The following is a 17,142-nucleotide window of genomic DNA, read 5'->3' on the forward strand; positions in this document are numbered from 1 at the left end:
ATCACACCCGTCTTTGAAGTCAAATCCATCTTTGAAGAGGGAAGTTTCATGACCGCATCAAAACCAAAGTGTGAGGAGGTCGCTCAACTCGGCCGTTACTTCCATCTCAACTAAAATACCTGTCAGGTTGCACACAGAAAGACAGACAGACAGACAGACAGACATGTAAACACCCAGGGAAATATTAAAAATTGCTTCTTTTGCCATGATGACACACACACACACACACACACACGGTAATCATTCCCGTCCACTGTTGCAAGCTGGTATTGTTCACACCTTCAGTGTCTGTCTGCTGTGATGGGCGAGGCAGTCCCTAAACTTCACTTGGCGTCACCTTGGCCTGCTCAGTCGTCCTCCTGGGTCAGACCAGAACCGTGACACCTGGGACGAGCAGACTCAGCAGGTGGGGAGAGGTTTTTTATTTATTCTGACCAAACCAGAGATGGCAGTTTAGTTTGAATGATGTGTGCTTAGCAAATTAACAAGACAGAGGTTTTTTCCTTTTTGGACTAAGTAGTGAAGTTGCACAAAGTGGTATTGCGAGACAGGACTGCTGATCTAGGTTTCAGCATCTTCAGTATATAACCTGCAACGAAGTTTAAAGATGCAACAGTGTTGGTTTTCATCATTAAACTTGTCTGGCAGTGGTCTTGAATTCTTTTCATGAGGGTGCTGTTGTGACCGGAGGTATTTTATTGTGGAGGATTTTCCCTCACTTGAATCGACCGTCTGAGGACAGAAGATGTCATCGCTGTACAGACTGTAAAGCCCACTGAGGGAATCGTACTGAATGTGAATGCGATATATAAATACATAAATATAACTGACTTAACTTGATATGTAATAATGTTACATCGACTTCTGAGGAAGCGTTGGTTGCAACCTGAACATGTTGATTCGATTCGTGGCTTCTCGACAGCAAGAGCTGCTAATGATTTCAGCTTGTGAGTGTGTGTGTGTGTGTGTGTGACATCATGGAGGATGTGGACCTGGAGACACACCGGGAACTAACACAGGAGTGATTTTGATCATTTTGCCCGTCTGTGTGCTAACTTTTTAAGATGCAGTCAAGAAATGTTAGAGGTGCGTAGCTGAGATAATCAACAAGATCCTCTCTTGTTTTATCTATCTACAATATTCCCTCCAGAAATAACTTGGCTGTCTGATTTTCTCCCTGATGTTTTGGATCTTATACGACACAGAGTCATGCAGAACGTACAGATCTATTTATATCGTCCTCTCACAGGTGTGAGGCGGTGAGCATGTGCTTGACTTATATGAACATCAGGGAGAAGTCGCGTTATTCTTAGTGTCTTTACAATAACAATAAATGAATGATTGACTGTGTTTGCTGCGTGTACAACTTGTTTGTGGCTTCTGCACACTTCAGTCTCGTCTCCCTCTCTCCCGCTCTCTCTGTCGCAACAGACACACAAACGCAAAGTTGAAACTATTCTTATTGTTTTCTGTTACCAGTTCAGCATCAGTGGGAAAGAGAGTAAAGGTCAGCTCTGTGTCCGGCCTGCTGGGAAGCTCCTGTCCAAACATGTTCACGCAAATGCGCGCACACACACACACACACACACACACACTGTTCCAACTCATTTCGAACTCGTATCATTTCCACGGTTGAAACTTGTTTTTTTTTGTCGTAGTTCTGTTCCTCCGTGTGCTGTGGCTCTCGCGTCTATCCGTTGGCTGGATGTTCCGGTCTGAGCTCTCCCAGCCTGATAACGGCATCAGGTGCCAGATTACACTGGCATCGAGTCCTCCTACTGGAACGAGCCAGATCCAGATCGTACAAATGGGAGCCGCAGAACAGCTCATCGCTTTTTGAACGGCAAAGTATGCTTGGCTAGGAAACACAAATCTTCACAGTGAAGAGCTCCGATGAGTGCGTCTGTAATGAATCGTGGATTTTGGGGGCAAATGACTTGATCAGATTCCACACTTTAAAGGTTGAAAAAAATCATTAGCTCATTAGATATGAATGAAAAGTCCTTCCTTTCCACTGAATGGTTGATTTTGCTGGTTATTGCTTTCTGAGGAAACAGCTGTTTTCCTTCAAGACGCCCTTAAGAATAATTCTGGGAACACATTTGGTCATAATTACAATCAGTCATTGTACTTACCAAAGCACCAGTCATACACACAATCGGTCATATGATCAGACAGGCGGTAAACGAGCCAATACCAAAATCTGGTTAGCAGGCGGGCACATGTGTCTGATCCTACATGTACGATCGGGCTGTTCGCATTAGAAGCAGCCTGTTGTGAGTCAAACTGATTGGTGACATAAGGGTTGCCGACAGGAAGTGGTGCATTAATGTAAAAGTCATGTGGCACAGGCTTTTTCTTCACATCCTCAATTAACACCTATTATCATGGGCATATTGTGAGCAGAGCGGGGCCCCTGGCACAGACCCACCGCTGTGCCACCTGGGGAACAATGTCTTCAGCGCAGCCCCCCCCCCCCCGAGGATCTCCTGGGAGACGATTGTTCCACTAATGTCATTGTGAACTTCAATAGGCTCTGGCGGTGCTCCCGATTCCGGCAAACACAATGATAGTAATTCATCATGGGAATATTGAAATGGAGCTGCTGTCTGACGGAGTGTGTTGCCACAGGGATCCTTGTTGTAGATGTGGGGCAAGACATCCGCCTGTTTTCATGTGTTCTCCTGTCGGCTTGAGGAGCGCAGCTGGTTAAGATGCTCGCGCTTTGTTTTATGGGTGCGTGCCGAAGGGGCAACAGCTGATCGGGCTCCTCGTGCAGGCGGACCGATCACTGGACTGACTTAAAGCCGAAGTATTTAGCGGAGTCGACCAGGTGAGGGCAGAACTTCAACTTGTTCGCCTTCCACATAGGTTTGTCCGGCTTCAGCCTAAATCATGACCAAGCTGCTCGTGCCTCTCGGCCCATTTGACCAATCAATGATGATCACTACAATCCCACGTCTCAGCATTTCATTAGGATAACACGATCTGATTTCAATCGACAGGAACAACGGCGGAAATTAGAAAATGAGCATCCCGCTTGGAATGAACTCGAATCACACTTAAACAAATGCAGATTTGCGGCGAGATTGCAGACGTGTCACTACAGGAATTCTTCTCCGATCTAATAGACCTCGATGATGTATAAATATGAATCATACATTTCCCCACCGCTAATGAGACATCCACGTTGAGCTCCTTGTAATGAGGTTTACCGGCCTAATGTTGCATTCACATATTACTAGATTAAGCGAATAATGAATTCCCCCCGCAAAACACACCAAACCCCTCGTGGGCATTATTTATATTGTAGCTCAGCAGTGCAGATCCACTCCCTCGCTTAATTACGTCTCTCTTAGCGGAGTATAAGCTAATAAGGGGAGCACCAGGTGTGTTTGTGGTTGCTGACGATCGCAGATTCTTGATTGGATACAAAAAGAACCAGCATCGGAGCGCACCTGGAAGCTGTGGGTCGTTAGAAGTCCCCGGCCAAATAAACCCAATTTCACTAAATCCTCCTGTTTAGATTGGTCCGGAATAAAATCAATCGTGTTCAACTGGCCGGAATCTGAAGCCTCGTCGCCCCCAGAGGTCCGCGCAGATCATTTATCCGAGCAAATAGACACCCTGGAGCTCGTCCCCGGACCACATGGGTCACGCTTATTTGATCAGGACAAGTGGGAGAGGGCCGGGGTCGCAGGGATGACACCCCGATGACAACAACCACAACAAAAAGCTCAGGAAGTAAAGTACGCAGCAGTTTTTCATCATTGTCCTCCTGCATGTGGACATATTCTGACAAATATAAAGTCAAATATAATGTTTCTTTTCCGATCTGATACCAGGTAAAGCCCAGGTTTCTAGAACGCTCAGAACTCCTGTTGTCTGAACATCAACAGGCAAACTGAAGCCTGGACGGACGTGATTTCACTTTTCACCTCGGTCAGTGATCGCAATAAATGTTGCATGTAGCTGCTCTCTTTCTCTCGCACGCCGGTGCTAAAGAAACCCGGTGATTGAAGTCTGTCAAGCCTTAGCAGCAACTTTCTTCTCCTCCGCTGCGTTAGCTCATCGTATTCTGTATCGGGATTTAATCTCAGATGCTTAGCAGGACGTGAGGTGTTGCCACAGTACCTCGCAGCCCTCCGAATAGAGCGTTGTTGTTGGACTGGAGACATTTGAGACAGACAGTATGGATACTTCTGGACTGATGCTCTCCTTTCACTTGAGCTGGCATGGACTCCACAAGTTTGTCTGGAACCTGATGGCCAAACAATGATCTAATCAAATCAGAACAATGATGATGTTAACTCACCTTCTGAATCCTCAAACTTTCGGATTATTTGCAGGCTATCGTATTTCAAACATAAGCTACCTCTTCCTATATGTGTGCTATGTAGTTTCAAGAATGTTAAATGTTAAAATATGACATCATTTCCAAATATGGAAATATATTTCCGTTGCATAAGAGGCGAAAATGTTTAAATAATCTCTACTGTCCTTTTAACAACCTATTCTCCCGTACAAGCAGTTTAAAGAAAGTCATAATTCACTATCTCTTTTCGGTCTGCACCTTTAAACGCACGTGGGATTTATCTGTTTCCATATAATTCAGTTTTCACAGTGAAGTGGCTGCCAGGATTTGCCATCATCTCCCTTATCAACACCAAATGCTGCTTCCAGGGACCCGTCAAAGAGCGCGCTTATCCTATATAAATACACATCAAGCGGACAATTTGTATTGCAAGTAGGACAGATATATTTTAATGCTCGTCCAGGCTTCTCCTTCCCTAATCTTCGTATGTATTCAGCAGATGGCAAACGCTTGATGGGATGGCTGGTGGTGCTGTCGTGTTTTACCCAGTGGAGATGTCCTTGATCTGTATCCAGTGGTGGTGGGTTGTACGTGTGTGTGGAGGCGGTTCTCGCTCCTCTGTGAAATAAATACAGCAGATAACATCTGTGTTGGTATGCTGCACCCTTGTGGTGCTCAGCTGCCACATCTCTATAAGTCCAGATAAGGAGGCTGCCTGGCTCCGAGGGAGTGAGATTGAATCTGTGGCATTTCACTCGATAAAGGATCCCACTGCATTTTCCCAGATTTAACAGCCATGTGAGTGTGCGGTGGAGAAAACCACGGCACCCTGGAGGAGTCTCTCAGAGCAGTAAAATGTTTTAAATTGCTGTAAATGTACTACACCGGCAGTTATCTCTGTCAAGCACTGAGGTGCTGCAGTGTATTCTCAGATGCATAACAAAAAAAAAGAAAAGGAAGCTGTGACTCCTGACGGCCCAATCATGTACATTCGAGCGCGTGCACACACACACACACACACACACGCACACACACACACACGGTCTAATCCAAGCAGTCAATTGTTCTCTATTAAGATGTCTTTTGTCTCCGAGTGCCGGCCTTGGTGCCTTGATCTTGGCCGAGACGTCTCAGGCGGTGGAAACTTGGCTACTGTGCAGCCCTGGTATTGACAGAACAGGCGTCCCTAGGAGGTGACAAGGACAGCAATTGATTGGGCCTAAATGAGAGTGAAGAGGAGGATTGATTGCCATCGATCCACTCCTTCCTCCGGCAGGCTCCTCCATCTTTGATTATGACCACTTTACGCCCAATCAAGTGCCTGTGAGCTGTGATGGGGGGGAAATCCCATCGAGAGGTATTAGCTCCATTTGCGAAGGCTGTAATTATGAGAGGAAGTGAGGGACCAAGGTCAATGTGCAGCATGTGCCATCAGGCTGGATGATAATAATAATAGGGCTTCCTCTTGCTTCCCACTGCAATTTAGTCATATAGATAATAGGCTGTGTGGAAGATGGTGCGTTCGACGTGTGTGTGTGTGTGTGTGTGTTTTCCTCGGAGGACGCTCGGTGCATAATAGAAGTTTCTGTAATAATGGCTCGAGGACGGGCGAAAAAAACAGCCAGCTGTGATGAAACGCGATCATTTGCGATGCAGATGAAAAGAAACACAGCGCTCCGTGGTGCTTTTTTCCACATTTTTTTATTGAAAGCTTCATCAGAGAGAAAAAAACAACTCATAAAACCCAAGTCAAATCCTAACATCCACAGATGTACAGATAGTTTTTCTCAAAGATCACACACACTGAGCAGCGTGTGTGAGGCGTGACCATGTCCTCCTCGGCGCTGAAAAAAAGAAAAGTGAAAAAAAAACCAAAACAAACAAAAAGAGAAAACTAACTGAAAAAAAAACCCAAACCAAAAAAAACAAACAAACAACAAATTAAAAACCGCTCTGCTGTCCTAATAAATAGTTCCTCTTTTTTTTTTTTTTTTTTCCTTAAACCAATCCCACGCCTGACGCACTTTGCTATCTCTAAACAATTTGGTCGGCCATTTCCTAGTCATTGTTGGATTTTGTATTTCTCCGGGAGCTGTTTGAACTCCAAGAGAGGGGGGGGGCGGAGGGGGTAGTTGCTGGCTGGCTGACTGGCTGAGCTCCTGGGGTTGTGTGGCCAATCGATAGCTCTCATCAAAGGTGGACCGAAGCATCAATTAAAAAGCACGGGGCCTCGCTCTTGTGGGGGGTAGTTTGAGCAATTTTCCCACTGCATTATGTGTGTGGAGAGTATGTGTGTGTGTGTGTGTGCGTGAGTGTGTACGTGGTGGTCTGTGATGAGTTATTGAGCCACGGTTCTCCTTTACACTCTGTGGGAGATGAGCTGTGAGAGTAACTCTGAACTACTGTTTTCCTAACACAGGAGGATCAATGTGGAACGGCCGCGACTCGGCTTCGGAAGGATGAATCCGCGAGTATGACATGTGATACGTTTTATGGGTTTACTCCCGCGACAGTGGGGAATTAATGACTCTCCGGGACGTGCCACATTTGGAGATGGCGGCAGTGATTGTGAGGTTTCGTTGAGTTAGGGGACGGATTGAGAGGACTATTTATTTAAAAGGCAGTGAAGTACCTCGCCTTGGAGAGAACGACTGTGTAGATAACGTCTCGAGATCTGTATTTATCAGGTATCTCAGGGAAGGTAAGCTCACAGAAGAGAATATTTACCTTGTTCAGAGAGTGTGTGTGTGTGTTATCAAACAGGACTGTGAAAATCATTTGCTGCAGATGTACAGTATTATAACGTCTTCCTGCATCAAACAGTGGCTGGAAAACCGTTTAGAGCATCAGATTTTTTTCCCTTGGGGCACCAGATGAGTGAGAGTTTCAATATTGTTATTGATACACGGTTAAACTCAGGAGAAATATACTGGTAACACTTTATAATAACCATTAATAATAAATAGTAAATGTGTAGTTAATCAAACTTTAGTCAATAGTTATTTCCCTGTTAGCAAACAATGAAATACTTTGAATGTATCATTTGTATGTAAGAAGTAGCCACCGCTCTAATTCATCATCCAAACAAATAGGGGGCAGCAGATCACCAGAGTTACTGCAGCTGCCGTTTGTAGTTAGCCAGTTAGCTTTGGAGCTAGCAGTCTGGACTAGGAGCTCTATGGATATTGGAGAGGACAAACCGAGGGCTAGCCGGTTAGCATGATAACTTGATAGATATCTCTGCAACACAGTACACAGACGTCTTCGACATAGCTCCAACACTCTTTGAACAAAAATTCTTACATACTGCACCTTTAATGGTGGTTATTATCAAGTGTTATCAATGTACTTTATTTCAATTGTTTATTATATGATTGCATAAACTTTTCTAGCACCATGGCAGCAATGCAAACCTTTATTCAGACATATGATTGACATGCTAACAAGGATGTTAAACCTCCAACACGCTGTCTTGTTAGCTGAAAATAATGAATGTGATAACTGCTAAGTTTCCCACAATCCATGAGCCCATTTCACAAAAACGATTGACACACAAGCGGTCATGATGTCATGATGCAAAATGCAGCTTGGACTTTGCGAATTAACTGAAACGGGCTTCCAGATTTTGGGACAATCCTCTCTAGGAGTGAGATCATAAGACGACTAGAGAGCAACAGAAAAGAGTCTTTTTAAATTTTTTCTAAAGCTGAAAATATTGTTATTGATACACGGTTGAGCTCAGGAAATATACTGGTAACACTTTATAATAACAATTAATAATAAATAGTAAATGTACTAATTAATTAACAGAAAAAAGTATTTTTCTGTAAATGATGCTGAAAAAGATGCTGAAGTAGACTCAAAGAAAGGGAACAAAATTGACGTTAACGGATGGATGGAGTGTTTGTTATTAAGTTAGGTCGACTGTAGTCCTGTAGAGGGGTCGTCGAAAGAAACGCAAGGCTATGACCACTTCTGCCCGGCAACAGTAGCTAACGTTCCCCCTTTGTCTTTTCTTTCTTTCTTTCTTTCTTTCTTTCTTTTTTTTTCCTTTCTTTCTTTGTTTCTCTCTCACACACACACATACATTTTGTCTCTTGGTATAGCCGGCTCCTGGTTTGTGCTGACACATGGACTTAGCCGAGTGTTTCTGCTAAAGCCTCCTTAAAATTGCAGGCATGCCTTCTATACACTTCCACAAAGGTATTGGTATTCTGAAAAGGTACATTATGCCCTTGTGCTATTAAGAAAAAGCCATTTCTGTTTTTGTTTTTTTCAGCCGGGTAATCTTTCAGATCTGTGATATATTGGTAGCATACACCCAAAGCAAACACACGCCTTAACGTCTTTTTCTGTCTTGAATCTCCAACAGCAAAATAGAGCTGATATTCTTTGTTGTGCAGTTTTTCCATAATCTCTCAGCTATTTGTAATCCTATCTCCTGTAATGCCATTACTACTGAATCTTGGGCCATTTCGTAGGACGCCCTGCTCTCTGATGTGCAACTCCTGCATTACGAGTCCTATTAAGCTTCAACAATGTCTTCTGTACTCTATAAAACAGCAGCTGTATATGTCTAGAGAACTCGGTTATAGCTACGCCGTGTTCTTCACCATGCTAATAGCTGAGCTGTCGAGTAAAGCAGCTCCTCACGCACGCTCACAGATATACACACACATACTAGCTTAAAACTGGTGGCGTTTTTAGTTTAGCAGCTCCGTTGTTTAATTAGGACACTTAGAAATGGAATACAATGAGTTTCATGCGAAACAGACGAGTGATGAGGGGCAAGTCAGGGGAGCTCGTCTGTCAGTTATTAGCTGTTAAAGACTGTTACGTGGTGGGGACTTGTTCATTGGGAGATAAGAGCGAATCACAGCCTCGAGGCGAGTGGAAGCAGATGTAGAGTGTCAGATCGGATGAAAGGGAAAAGGGCAGGTGTTGATTTAATTGGACAATAAACAGCTGAACGGTCATTCAGAGACGGTCTGCGTGACGGAATTTGGCTTTTGACCTCCGCTGGTGGAGAGGAAAAAGAATACACATCAGGTATTTACATTGTGACTGAGGAGATAATGTACGTATGGCTTTGACGGTAGTTCACTTCAGGAACCCCTGTGCCTGTTTCTTTTGTGTGTCGTCAAGTGGACAGGTGGCCCGCCAAGTGTGCGTTCGTGGCCAAATGATCAACAGTGGCCATCCAAACACGACGAAGGCACCAGCCCCCGAGACCGCTCCCTCTTTAGCACCATAGAGTGGCATCAATATTCGTGTAGCGTTTTCTTTAGCACAGCTGAATCGAACGAGCTGTTCCGTGTGCTTTGCTTTTCACATTTGGAATCATTTGGAAGCTCCATTTTTGAAAAAGGCACTCGATGTACAGTTTGATTGATTCGTTACAAACATCGCCACGCGTGATGACATAGCTCGCCTGTAATGTGCACACAACATGCCATCACGCAGCACTGGACTTGGAGTGAGTCACATGAACTGCGAGAGCTCAATTGCAATTGTCACCAAACAAAAAGCTCCCTCTCTGTCTGGAAGAAAGGGGTCTTTTGAGGGACACTGGAGTGGATCCTATTGCCCCGGAGGGAGACAAATTGGGCCCGTCAAGCCTCATTGCGAGAGTGACTGAAATTGGTTTGTGGTTCTGCTTCTGCACCATCCAATAAAGAGAAGAAACCTCAGAGAGGAGAGGGGAAGAGGGAGAGAATGAGGGAAAATGAGAGCAAAAGGAGCCGGCTCGGCCATGGCACATTTATGGTGCCAGTGAAGCAAGGAAAAAAATCTTTCTTTTCTTTTAGTGCTGTACGACCACAGTGGGGCAGTGCAGGCGGACATGGGCGAACAGAGGAGACACACAGCGCTCCTGACACACAAAAGGCCGCTGTAATGGCTGCTGTCCCACAGGCAATTTCTTCAGGGGACAATCCTCGGAGATGAAATCATTGGAAACCTCACACAGCTCTGGGATGGAGAGACAGGATGGGATGAGACGGGGTTGTTTGTGCAACAAATTGGGACAAACAGGGGTGTAACTGACACTCAGTGGCGGGGGGATCGAGGAAGGAGCTGCCATCAACGTCTTGTTATGGCTGGTGAGGGGTGTAGTTAGCTCCCACAGGTGTGCTGACCTCCCCTGCTTGGGTTGGGCAAATGATCAGGAGGATGTTCGAGACAGACGGCCCTTTCCTAGCCTTTAAACACACTGCTGCCATGCCTCGTTAGTGTCGCAGAGTGATGGTGGTGTAAACAGGTCCTACAAAGCAAAGTTCTCTGGTTTTTTAAAAGAGTCAATTAAGCTTCTTTTCAGGCGTGTTTTTAAAGGACCTGTGTGACATTTCTTCACAGTAACTTCCTGGAATCTCTGCTGGTAGCTTTACTTGATTGGACATGAGTACAATTATGTTTTTGTACGGATTAAAACAAAAGAGATATAACGTGTTAATTAGTCAGGTTTAGAGGTGCTGGTGGACGGATTCTGTTACTGGACAGAGCCAGGCTAGCTGTTTTGCCCCGTTTCCAGTCTTTGTGCTAAGCTAAGCTAACCAGATGCTGGCAGTAGCTTCATATCTACCCTAAAAACAAGACGGCGGAATCGAAGGAAAGCCCTCAGTTGTTTTAGAATTCGTTGGCTGCCAAATAGATTCAATTCAAGTTTATGCAATCATTACTAAAGACTTCAAAGTCAGTTTTATAGAGCATTTTTTCACTTACCTGATGTACAATATGCAGCAAAACACCACTCATCTGGTATTCTAGGCAGATAAATACTCAACAAAAAGTGATCTGGGTTTGGTGATTCTACATGACTGGAGATTAACACGAGTTCAAACAGCAGCAGGGAGATTCCCGGTTCAACTCTGAAGCTCAGTAATGCTGAGAAATGTTTGAGTTAGTTATGGTTGAATTGAAGAGATAAAGAGACAAGAGGACAGAAAACCACTAAGAGGACGAAGCTGGAGGCGATGTGTCGACGACCACTGAATCTATTTTCCTAAAGTTTTTCCCTGCAGGATGTGAGAGGTGGAATGCACCCACGGTGTGTGAAAGCATCGCAAAACTGACGAGACATAAAAGGAAAAAAAGACAAGAAGAAGAAGAAGAAGAAGAAGAAGAAGAAGAAGAAGGACTTTTGGTAGGACTGCCACAGGTTGCATCACACATTAAATACTGTTTGATGTGTGTGTGAGGTTGTACAGTAAGTGTGTGCATGATGAGATGTGTGTATGTGTGTGTGTGTGTGTGTGTGTGTGTGTATGTGTAACAGCTTGGACAACCATGGAGCTGTAGCTTAAACCCGGTGAAAAGAAGATGTCAAGAAGGATAGTAAGGACTGGTCCGGCCATCAAGGTCAAATAAAAAAAACAAAACAACGACAACAGCAACAACAACAACAACAATATCAACATTAACATCATCAACAACAACAACATCAACAACAACAAAATCAAACCGAAAAATTTAAAGGAAAAAACAAAAAACAAAACCCCAAAACAAAAAAACTCTGGTTCAGAGTGTCTCTTCATCTTTGGTATAAAAATGGCCATCCACGGGCTGCATTTGATCCACAACTAGGAAAGACTACAGAAATTGTCAACAATTTCTTCTATTGCTTTTGCACTGATTGGTTTAAACCGTAAGCTCCTACTGAATCTACAGATTTTTTTTATTTCACTGCCAGAATTTTTTTTCCGTAAATTTTTTATTTTTTTGGTTCATTTTATAATTTTTTTTCTTCGTCTTTTTTTTTTCTTTTTCTTTTTGCAGTGTGACAAGCAAAGCGGGCTAAAAACATCTTAAAGCTCATAAAAAAGGTAAAATGTGGCAGATAAAAAGCACTAATGTCATCGACAGCAACTTTTGCCATGTAAAATAATAATTATGATAATAAAAAACAAGTTCAGCATTTTGCAACAGACTGCATCTACAATGCAGCGTGTTTTTCTTATGTTTTCATTTTTTCCTCACTGTGAAAAATCTCTTCAAAGCATCTCCCCCCCGACACCGCCCTCCCCCGAGTCTTTTCCCCCCAAACAGACATTTTGTTTTCTTCTGACACTTAGTTACCTCTGACATAATAATTATCAAAGTTTTCTTCTAATGAAGAAACGAAAAAAGCTCTTCTCTATTAAATCTGTACAGCTTATGTGATAGATTCTTTTTCCTCTTTAGAACAACTCATCCAGTGTCTTGTACCCTCCGAGTGGTCCAAGAGACTGATTTCGTTTCACTTTAGTTTTTTTTTTTCTCCTAACCAGACGTCAGACTTTTGAACTCTGTAAAAAGTTTCTGGCGCCCTTCAAATTAAGGCCATGAAGATTCAAGAAAGAAAAAAAAAACACTTTTCGAATATATCTAGAAAACTAAAATTTAACACTAGAACATAAAAAAGAGTGAAAAGAAAATTGTAGCTTAATATCTGAGGAAGACAATCTCTGTGTGTATCTCAAACTTGACTCCTCTTTTTCTAATTACAAAATAAACTTCATCACCTATCTGCGCATTCAACCTGTTTTTTGTTTTGTTTTTTTTGTCATTTTTTCTTTATTTTTTTTTTTCCTTTTTTTTCTTTACTGGTTGAGATATTTCTTAGAGAAACTTTTCAAGCTTCAGCCCAGCCCCTTCAGGCAGGTTCCCAGACTAAACAATTTCACTTCTTTGCACTGTGCCCAGCAATTTCCCCCACATCCCCTTCCTCAGCACTCTTTACCTCCGTCTTGAGTTTTTTTTTTCTCTTTTTTTTTCTTGTAGGCCAGGTAGGAAATGAAAAAAGTGTCTCTTTTTTGGTGCCTGGGCAATCTGGAAGCAATCTCTTTCTCTTTTTCTCTTTTTTTCCTCACATTCACAGTGCAGCCACCTTCTGTCTCAAGGCAACGCTGTCACAGGAACATTCGCTCAGGCCGTTGCTATCTGATGAAAGAGGAGAAAAATGGAGAGGGAAAGACAGAGAGAGGAGGAGAGGAGGGGTTCGTTTGGTTGTAATCAAAGCACAATATTACAAACACAGAAAAAAAAGCAACGGAGCTGACAGCTGACAGCTGACAGCGCAGTCAGAAGACTGAAAGCAAAATGAAGCACGTTAAGCAATTCTGATCGGGTCAGAAGAGCTGCCAGAACGACAACAGCAGTCAGGAATCATTACAGTCATTTTATAATGGCACCACTACGTCTCTTAGTCCTCTCATTTCATTTTACTTTATTTCCAGATCAGTATTTTATACTGCGCTGCTGAACTGGAAGTATTTGTCAAAGACAGAAGATTTTTTTGTGTTTGCCACTAACGTGTTTGATATTAAACTTGGCTGTTATTTAAATATTACTGAACAACTTCCTGAGTACTAAGTGGTGGACGAAGAGCCGGCTAAACCTCCCTTTGCCATTAGATGTTATCATCACAGGCTGGAATATAAAAAATAAGCAATTGCAACTATAAAGCAATAATGTAATGCTTGTATTCCCCCAGAAACAACGTTAAGTATAAATCAAATGTCAGTAAAGGACAACTATGAGAAAGAAAAAGAAAAAGAAATTTACTTTCTTATCTTCTGGTTTGTCTTTCTCAGTTTTGTATCAATTCAAAGTATTTTTTTTTTACTGGTATTCTCTCAAAATGTTCAAAACGAATCTCTTTTCTGCTGCGTCACGATATTAAATAAACACAACATCACTACCAAGCTTGTATAAATATCTAAGTTTGGAAGCTCGTCTAAACAAGTTAGATTTACTGAGTGAGTAATAAACCTGTCTGTGAATTTATGTGACACGAAATGACCCGATATAAGTAAACAGTGCTTACAAGACGAGATGTAAAAAATATATACAAAACCGTTTTTCCAACTATGACCTTATAAACACAGACAGTCGCAATTTATATTGTTTCACATTATATACTGACAAATCCTTTTGAGATAAATTAAAATTAAAAGATGGTGAATAAAAAATGTATTGATATTAAATAATAAAACCTGCCCTGTAAGCAGGGAATGTTAAAGCGGCTGACAGCAGCTCCACCGTGCGACTTACTTGGACTGGTATGAGTAAGCAGGAACATGGTCGGCAGCGCTGTCCACCTGGATCTGTTGCTGCTGGCCCGCCACCTCCTGTGACGAGGGAGCCACTGTCTGGGGGGAGGCGTCCGTCACCACTCCCTGAAGGACACACGGGGGAGGAAAATGTGTCAGCTCTGAACTCTAACAAGCGGCTCTCTGCAACGGTTAGTCACTTCTGTCGAAAAAGTACGTGACTGAAGGCGTATAAAACTATTTTTCTTCGACTTCTGTCTGTTCTGTGGATATACCTGTACTGGTGCATGTCCTTCCTGTCCTGGAGGAGACAGTTGCCCTCTCATGCTGTTATATTCATCCCGCTGAAGGGGCTTTTTTTATTCAAATCATATCAATAATAAAGCTACAACAGATCTGTTTTGACATGATATAAAAGTATATCGAACTTCCCAGACAGACAGGTCACACCCACAGACTACTTTATACTTCCAATACATTACATTTTAGAGGCAAATAAGACTTTTTACTCCACTACAGTTATTGAAAACTCTGGTTACTTATTACTTTGCTGATTGCAGGTCACATCAGAGCCAAAGTAACACATTTTTAAGCCAATTCAGATGATGATTGATTGATGGTGATCAGATTTCAAAATAACACTGATTCAAAAATAAGAAAAATGGCAGTTCAGTAATACGTTGACGCATAACATACAGTATATGCATACCTGTAGCTATAAGTATAATTCAATATTACTTGTACTTTTGATACTTACTTTTATTGCCAGAGAATTATTTTAATATTTTAGTACATGTAACAGCAGACAAGGGTAGGGTAAGTTCTATTTGTATGGGTGACTTTCATTTTGTCTGAAGTAATATTTCAACACGATATCTTTATTTTGAACTTCAAACAACACTACATGTTTTGCATTTGAACTTTTAACTCAAGTTACAGCAAAGCACTGTAAGAAACATTAAACTGGGTGGTTAAATAAAAACACACAACGAAGATTGCACAAGTGAATCCCCTTTCTTTGATTTGACACTGCATGTCGATCAGTGTATATGAGTCGAACATATACGCATAAAAAAAACAAAAAAAAAAGTACAAAATGTTCCAAAGCGCCTGCAGATGTGTCTGAGAAAGTCTTTAAAGATGGCCTTGTGCGCTGAATTCATCACAACAACCTCTGAGCCTTTTTATGTGTCTGGCATTACCGATCGTCCCCATCACCGAGTCGTCTCAATCACCTTTAACAAGCTCTCAAGGATACTGCGTCCTGTCCATACATCAGCCCTCCAGACACGGCTGGTACAGTGATGTACACCCCGCTGCTGACGCTGGCATTGAGAGGACGATGCCGAGGATGAAATAGGTAAGTGGCGCCGGGGGCTACACTACAACTACATCTCTCTCCTCCCTTCATGGGGAACTTTCTGAGGAGGGGGACGCGAACGTAAGAGGTGGGGAGGAGCGACTAATGGCTCTGTCAGGGGGAGCTGTCATTGTCCGTGGCTGGTGGGCTAACCATACCTCCGTGGCTGACGGATGTGTGTGTGTTGCAGCTACCTACCGGCCCGGACCGGCTGTGAAAGGGGACGGGGAGAGAGAAGGAGAGAGATAGCACCGCCGGCACTGTGTCTCACTTCAGCTGCTGTCATCTGATACACGACTGATAGTCCATCTGAATACGACTGCACTGTCAGCCGCCAGACAGCCGGCCCGTTCCCCTCGCCGGCCCGCCCCGCTTCCCGCGCTCATCATTTCTCAGACTGGACTGCACGAACCTGCCAGGAGCTCAGACAGCCGCCGAAGAAGTGACAAAGTCTGACTTCAAATGTCTTTCCCAAATACTATAAAACTTCTGACTCATCCTGCTTTGCTTGCAGTTTTCATATCCGGGGCTGTTTGCTTAGCAGTGTGAGGCCATTAGTTTAGAGAGAATAAGAGCAATTCAGAGCGCGTTTTTCAAATGTAATCTGTCTATTTAATGATGGTTTGGATGTGTTGATGTGGCAAGCAGTCTCAGAAATGGGCGAAAGTGGGCGCTCGTGGGCTTAAGTGAGTGGGCTGTCAGGAGTAATGATGTCCCCCTTTGGGTGAACACAGACCAATTACTATTTATTGGTAGGTAACGCGTGCATGTTTGCGGGTCTTACTTCGACAGGGACGGCTGTTGGAGGCACAGGAGTGTACTGGGGAATGTAGGTCCCTTGCATAGGCGCTGCGGCAGCTGCAGCAGTCATGTACTGAAACACAAACAAAAAAACACACACATATATCAAAATCCCGTGACAGAGATACGACATGCAACACACACTCACATTCGTAAAAATTTGCGATCCCTATACAAGACGGGGCAAGATAGACAAATTCACAATTCCCTGGAAGCTTCATTCACTGCAATTATCATCCGGAACGAGAGCTTGCAGTGTCCTCAGCGTCCTTTGGAGGGCGCTAAGAGAATGTGTGTGCGCTCTCAACCGAGCAGTGGAGGCTAGAAGGGATGTATAAGAGGTAGACAGAGGAGCAGGAGGAAGAGGAGATGTCCTGCTGTTCCACCAAAACTTCACAGGCAAGCGAACGCACCAGACCACAGCTGAGAAGATGAAAGAAAAAAAAAATCAAGAAAGCTGAAAGAAATGACAGGAGAGAAAGAGAGAGGAAGGAGAAAGGAGGAGGTCTCTTGCCTGTGGCCTATATTCCTTTAGTCATGCCTGCCCTGGCTTTTAACTGGGTGCTCGCTCTCTCCGTGATGGCCATTTTACAGACGTGACACAAGTTCGGTAACATGACAGCCGAGGGGCTTTCACA

General features: G+C 43.4%; 1 protein-coding gene across 6 annotated transcripts in view; it reads right to left on the bottom strand.

Moving 5' to 3' along the window:
• Positions 1–5,997: 5,997 nt before the first annotated feature.
• The window catches only part of rbms3 (RNA binding motif, single stranded interacting protein), a 307,812-nt gene continuing 296,667 nt past the window's right edge, over positions 5,998–17,142 (bottom strand). For 5 of the 6 annotated variants that reach the window (XM_030411796.1, XM_030411794.1, XM_030411795.1 and 2 more), the window contains 3 exons: positions 16,488–16,577; positions 14,345–14,469; positions 5,998–13,231 (listed from right to left, as the gene is read on the bottom strand). In XM_030411796.1, coding sequence (XP_030267656.1) covers positions 13,228–13,231; positions 14,345–14,469; positions 16,488–16,577 — 219 coding nt within the window. In that variant the 3' untranslated portion in view covers positions 5,998–13,227. Of the gene's footprint in view, positions 13,232–14,340; positions 14,470–16,487; positions 16,578–17,142 lie in introns of those variants that run through there. The other variant, XM_030411798.1, reaches the window with a different exon arrangement.

This window comes from Sparus aurata, chromosome 3 (genome assembly GCF_900880675.1).
Source record: "Sparus aurata chromosome 3, fSpaAur1.1, whole genome shotgun sequence".
Lineage (NCBI taxonomy): Eukaryota > Metazoa > Chordata > Actinopteri > Spariformes > Sparidae > Sparus > Sparus aurata.